Source organism: Echeneis naucrates, chromosome 8, assembly GCF_900963305.1.
Source record: "Echeneis naucrates chromosome 8, fEcheNa1.1, whole genome shotgun sequence".
Lineage (NCBI taxonomy): Eukaryota > Metazoa > Chordata > Actinopteri > Carangiformes > Echeneidae > Echeneis > Echeneis naucrates.
Window position 1 is genome coordinate 418,517 of NC_042518.1, and position 6,405 is coordinate 424,921.

The 6,405-nt window shown below is 53.4% G+C and overlaps 2 protein-coding genes across 2 annotated transcripts in view; both read left to right on the forward strand.

The window, feature by feature from the left end:
- The window catches only part of LOC115048190 (zinc finger protein 260), a 144,209-nt gene that overhangs the window by 122,781 nt on the left and 15,023 nt on the right, over positions 1–6,405 (forward strand). The gene's annotated exons all lie outside the window — the stretch shown is intronic.
- mvp (major vault protein) lies at positions 141–6,360 on the forward strand. Its single transcript, XM_029509523.1, has 17 exons — positions 141–272; positions 783–961; positions 1,335–1,530; positions 1,617–1,740; positions 1,872–2,003; positions 2,117–2,211; positions 2,304–2,540; positions 2,786–2,911; positions 3,285–3,503; positions 3,577–3,812; positions 3,894–4,091; positions 4,518–4,662; positions 4,743–4,954; positions 5,035–5,151; positions 5,298–5,424; positions 5,622–5,810; positions 5,901–6,360. The coding sequence occupies exons 2-17, from the start codon at positions 798–800 to the stop codon at positions 6,018–6,020; spliced, it is 2,637 nt and encodes an 878-aa protein (XP_029365383.1). The 5' UTR covers positions 141–272; positions 783–797; the 3' UTR covers positions 6,021–6,360.

Below are 6,405 nucleotides of genomic sequence, written 5' to 3' on the forward strand. Positions count from 1 at the left end.
ACTGTGGCCCCGCCCCTAGCCCCTCCGAGCCTCCGTAGTTCAGCTCCTTTCATTCTGATCGTCTTCCGCCTTCGGGTGGCGTGTGACGTCATAGCCGGAAACCAGAGCCAGAGCGGGACCACGTGACCAACGTCTCGACGTAATCCTTGCGGCGAAGACGAGAAGCCACGTGACTGCTGGGTTCTCTTTTCCGGGATCGCGACCAGCGGCCACGCCCACAAACCTGCAGCTGGTCGAACGAGACAGGATCGGACCCGGAGTGTCCAGACCAGGTAAGACCTGCAGGACCCGGACCCGGACCGGGACTCCGGTCAGAGGAACTTCCTCTGACTTTTCCCTCCGTTGTCACGACATGTCGCACTGTGGCCCGGATCGTTGTGTGTAAATGATATTTATGATCCAATGATCCACATCTGAAGAAAAGCCGTCACAGTGACGTCATGCCTCTAAAACGGACTCTGCTCCCTGAAGGTGGTTTCAGGAAGTTGACTTGTATAAATTCAGAGCTGAATCAAACCTCCTTCCTTCTTTTGGGTTCTTTTCCCTCAAACTGAAAGCGGAGGCTTTATTTTTTCTGTTGTCTTCAGGGACCTTCAGGTAAAAGCTCTCAGATTCAGACTTGGTCCTGTGTGTCGTTGTGTGTCTGTGGGCAGTGGGTGCGTCTTTGTGCATACCTGAGGTTTAGTCAGAAACACACAGAGAAGCTGAACCGGTTCAGAGGTGATTTTGTTTTGAGCAAAATAAAAAGTTCAAGGAAAAAATCTGTCCACGTGTCCCTTCAGGCTTTAGTCCACGTCATGTCCAAGAAGGCAGGAAACCGCGGCCTGGAGCCGGACGTCCTGGTGGAGGCGTCCATCATCCGGATCCCGCCTCATCACTACATCCACGTTCTGGACCAGAACACCAACATCGCCCGGGTGGAGATCGGACCGCTCACCTACATCCGTCAGGACAACGAGAGGTGAGGGACCGTGTGATGATGTTTCTGTTGGCGCAGGACCCAGAGAGGAAGTGGGGATTTTCACTTTAAACCCACTTCCTGTCTCACCTCCAGATTTACTGAGCCTGATTATCTCTGTTCGTCACTGACAGAAACTGCTGATCCGATCACATGACTCAGGGTTAATGTCATTACTGATGTGTTCCCTGACCGTTTTTCTGGCGATCGAGTTTCATTTTACCAGACACACAAACGCATCACCAACACCGACGAAGAAGAAAAGCTCCGTGTTGGCTGAGCTGGAGCAACATTATCTTAGATGTCCTTCGTCCAGCATTCCTGTTTTGTGTGGTGAGTTTGTGCGTAGTGTGAAATTCTGCTGTTTTTTCCCCAGAGTGCTTTTCTTACCCGTTCGTATGATCATGGTGCCGCCGCGTCACTACTGCGTGGTCGTCAACCCCGTGTCCCGTGACGCTGACGGGCAGGTCCTGTTCGACACAGCAGGTCAGGCCAAGCTTCGCCACGCTGACCTGGAGATCCGTCTGACCCAGGACCCGTTTCCTCTGTACCCTGGAGAGGAGATCCAGCAGGTCTTTAAAAAACCCGGTTTTATTAGGACGTCACACTTCCTGCTGTGTGAGGGTTTGTGTCTGACGGACGGCGTTTTGTGTTGCAGGACGTGACGCCACTGCAGATCGTGTACCCGGACACGGCGCTGCGTCTCCAGGCGCTGCTGGACTTCGAGGAGGACGGCGGAGAGAATAGGGTGGCGGGAGATGAGTGGCTGTTTGAAGGACCAGGTACGTTTCTTCAGAGTCCAGGCCCGTCTGTGCAGACCAGACTTATACAGCAGAGTGAGTAGAAGGGCGGCGAGTTGTGTAGAAGTGATTGTTGTGAGTCTGTGAGATGTGTGTCTTTGTGTGAACCTCAGGGACCTACATCCCCAGGAAGGAGGTGGCTGTTCTGGAGACCATCAAGGCCACCGTGATCAGAGAGAACCAGGCCATCAGACTGAGAGCTCGCAAGGAGGGAGTGGACAGGGGCGGAGTCCACAGAGTCACAGGTAACACACAACCGCACACACAATATTCGCAATTCAAATATTGTTCACTTGCAGTCTGATTACCTGACAACAACCATTAGAGTCTTCAGTTAAATGTCTGTGTGTGTTGTCAGGTGAGGAGTGGTTGGTCAGTAAGGTGGGGGCGTACCTTCCAGGCGCTCACGAGGAAGTCATTGACATCGTGAACGCTTTCATCCTAACTGACAAGGTGACCCGTCTATGATGTCGCATATTTTATTATTCGTCCACCTTCAGACTGTTCGGACCTTCAGTATCGTCTTCTCGTCCTTTTTCCTGCAGAAAGCGCTTCATGTTCGGGCTCTGCGCGCATTCAGAGACGTTGGCGGTCGAGACCGTCGTACCGGGGAGGAGTGGCTGGTCACCATGAGCGACAGGGAGGCTCACATCCCCTCGGTGTCGGAGGAGGTGGTGGGCGTGGTCAACGTGACCACTCTGAGCAGCAGGCAGTACTGTGTGGTCCTGGATCCAGTTGGGCCTGATGGGAAACCTCAGCTGGGCCAGAAGAGGGTGGTGAAGGTGACCCGTCCAGAACATCATTCATTCAAGAAATCAGATAATAAGTTACAAATCCAGTTTAAACCAGCTTTAACTCGTTTTCTGACCATAAAAATGAACACCCACTCGTTTTTAAGTTATTAATACGGTTTATAGTTTATAGATTTTTATGCAGATTTTGAAGAATTTTTTGTTTCTGTACCTAAAGTTTTCTAAACCTGGCTTTCTGTATTTACACCGATCAACTTCCTGTTTGTCTGCGTCAGGGCGAGCGCTCGTTTTTCCTCCAGCCTGGCGAGCACCTTGAACACGGCATCCAGGACGTGTACGTGCTGTCGGAGGAGGAAGGTCTGGTGCTGAGAGCCGTGGAGGCGTTCAATGACACCCAAGAGGTGAGAAGCATCTGAGCAGCCGATGTCAGACCCAGCTAGTTTCCGTGGTAACCTGTTCTCACAGGAACAGGAAGTGGATCATGCTGTTGTCAGACGTTTGAGGCGTCTTCCTTTTTACGGCTGCTCTCTTCTTCTCTCCCTTCTTACCTGCGGCTTTAACTCCGCCTTCTCTCATTATGACTCCACCCATGTTCCCTCTCTTTGTTCACTTCCTCCTTCTACTCCTTGGGTTTTATTTTTCTGTTAGCGCCTTTCTCCAATCCCGTCTCCTCCTCCGTCTCCTCCTCCGTCTCCTCCTCCGCCCCTCCAATGCCTCACCCCATTGACTCCCCTCTCCGCCTTCCTCCCCTCTCTCCCTCTCTCTCTCTGCCAGCAAGAGGAGGAAATGGATGATGACGACGATGAGCCGGTGCAGGAGCGGGTCAAACGCTCTCGGAGGAGCGGGATCCTCCGTCGCCCTGGAGACCGCTGGATGCTGCGGGGTCCCATCGAGTACGTCCCTCCGGCAACTGTGGAGGTGGTGCTGAGGCGTCAGGCCATCCCGCTGGACGAGAATGAGGGGATCTACGTCAGGGACATCAAGACCGGAAAGGTACCGGTTCCCCGTCAGAGTCCGTGTTGGTCTTGGCGAATGATCCTGACCCTCTTTGCCCCGCCCCTGTTAGGTTCGTGCGGTGATTGGCCACACCTACATGCTGACTCAGGACGAGGAGCTGTGGCAGAAGGAGCTTCCTCCTAAAGTGGACGCCCTCCTGGCTTCGCCTCTGGACCCACTTGCTGACCGCTCTGACCGGACCATCACCGGAGACGGCCGGCCCAGGGACAAGACCCGGGTCGTGTCCTACAGGGTCCCCCACAACGCCGCTGTCCAGGTGTACGACTACAGGGAGAAGAGAGCCAGGTGGGACGCAGGTTTCCTGTTTTGATGGTGGATGGGCGGGGGGGAACGTTCTTTCAACCAGCTGCTGTGGTCTGGTCTCAGGGTGGTCTTCGGTCCAGAGTTGGTGATGCTGGGTCCTGATGAGCAGTTCACGGTGCTGTCGCTGTCCGGAGACAAACCGAAGAGAGCCAACGTCATCAAGGCTGTCTGCCTGCTGCTGGGGCCGGACTTCTTCACCGACATCATCACTATCGAGACGGGGGACCACGCCCGCCTGCAGCTGCAGCTGTCATACAACTGGTAACGGGTCAAATCAAATCAAATCAAATCAGATTTATTTGTATAGCGCCAAATCATAACAAAGTTACATCAAGGCACTTTACATATAGAGCAGGTCTAGACCAAACTCTTTATAAATTTATTTAAAGAGACCAACAGATCCCCTGATGAGCAGGAAAAACTTCCTTTAAGAGGCAGAAACCTCGAGCAGAACCAGGCTGGGGGGGGGGGGGCATCTGCCTCGACTGGTTGGGTTGAAAAAGAGAGAGAGAGAGAGAGAGAGAGAGAGAGAGAGAGGCATTGGGGGGAGGGGGGGGTGTAGGCAGGAACATGTTGCTGCATGAAGTTCAATTGATCAATGAAGGTCAAAGGTCAGAGACACTGGCCATTCATCTAATGGGGCTTTTACTGTGAAAATCCAGACCCTCAGTGTTCCTCTCTCTTCAGGCACTTTGACATCAAGTTACCCGCCGACCCCGCCGAGGCAGCCACTCTGTTTTCAGTGCCCGACTTTGTTGGTGACGCCTGCAAGGCTATCGCTTCTCAGGTCAGAGGAGCCGTCGCCTCCGTCCAGTTCGATGATTTCCACAAGGTGAGATTTCACTGCGAGGGCCCAAAAACACTCCTGAAGTGGACGTGGAACAGGCCGTGACTCTTCTTTTATTCGTGCAGAACTCAAACCGGATCATTTCATCGGCGGTCTTCGGCTTCGACGAGAAGATGGCGGTCCGTCCCAATCTTCGTTTCAGCCAGAACAACCTTGTGATCAGCAGCGTGGACATCCAGTCTGTGGAGCCCGTGGACCAGAGGACACGGGACGCCCTGCAGAAGAGCGTCCAGCTCGCCATCGAGATCACCACCAACTCCCAGGAGGCCGCAGCTCGGTCCGAAATACACACACACACTGCTGCTGTTTTCTGTTGGTTTTGAAGCTGAAGGTTCTTTTTGTGTTTGCGGCTTGCAGCCACGAGGCGGAGCGTCTGGAGCAGGAAGCTCGGGGGAAGCTGGAGAGGCAGCGAATCACAGACCAGGCCGAGGCAGAGCGAGCCAGGAAGGAGCTGCTGGAGCTGGAAGCTCTGAGGTGACATCTGGGTCCATCTGGGTTCAGCAGGATTCACTGTGAACACACGTCCACAGCAGGTACAAATAAATAAGTGTGTGTGTGTGTGTGTGTGTGTGTGTGTGTGTGTGTGTGTGTGTGTGTGTGTGTGTGTGTGCGCGTTGCAGTGCTGCTGTGGAGAGCACCGGAGCAGCGAAGGCAGAGGCTCAGTCTCGGGCGGAGGCGGCTCGTATTCAGGGGGAGGCGGCCGTGAACGAAGCCAAACTGAAGGCCGAGGCTCAGATGATTGAGACGGTGTGTTCTGTCTTCCTGTTCCTGAAAAATCAGACTATGAGCTTCTCTTCTGATTGGACAAATTAAACTAATCCAAAGGACATTGCTTGGCTGTCAGAGCTTTCATCACTGTCTCGTGGTTTTCATTTGACAGTTCAAGTTTCCTATTCGTGTCACCACCAGCAGATGACATGTTTTGTGTGCGTGTGCGCGTGCAGGAGGCGGAGCTCCTGCGCCTGGTGAAGGCCCGTGAGCAGGAGCTGAGCTATAAGAAGCAGATGGATGGTCTGGAGGTGGAGAAGCAGCAGCGTCTGGCTCACATTGAGAGTCAGCGCTTCAGTAAGATGGTGGAGAGTTTGGGCAGCGACACGCTGAAGGAGATCGCCAGAGCCGGGCCGGAGCTGCAGGTCTGAGGATGGCACGCTGTGAGTTTCCCCCTCTGACCGCCTGCACCGGCAGGAACTGACTGTCTGTTTCTGCTCTCTCTGGTCCTCCAGGTGAAGATGCTGCAGGCTCTGGGCCTGAAGTCCACTCTCATCACTGACGGATCGACGCCCATCAACCTGTTCACCGCGGCCAACGGCCTGCTGGGGGCGCTGCCCGGTCAGGGCCAATGAGCAGGAGGAGGAGAGGGAGCGGTCCAAAAGTAAACCAGCTGATCGTCTTTGGTGTTTGCTTCGGCTCTGTACTAAAATAAAATATTCCCTAAAATCTGCTCTGTAAGCAACAAACTGACAAACAGATGAGAGACTTCAGTCTGAGGTGTGTTTGTGAAACCAAACCTGAAGCTCCAGGTTTACTTTTGGACTGATGATCCTGTATCTGCTTTGCACTACTTCTCCCTGAGCTGCTGGGAATGCTGAAGTTTACATGATCTTCACTGAACTTTCTTCTTCTGTGGTGATAAAATGAAATCTTTTGCCCTTTCTGCCTTAAAATTCTGTAGAGCTGCTGCCACCAACGACTCTTTTTTACTGTAAACGTTCAACTCACTGCTTCTGT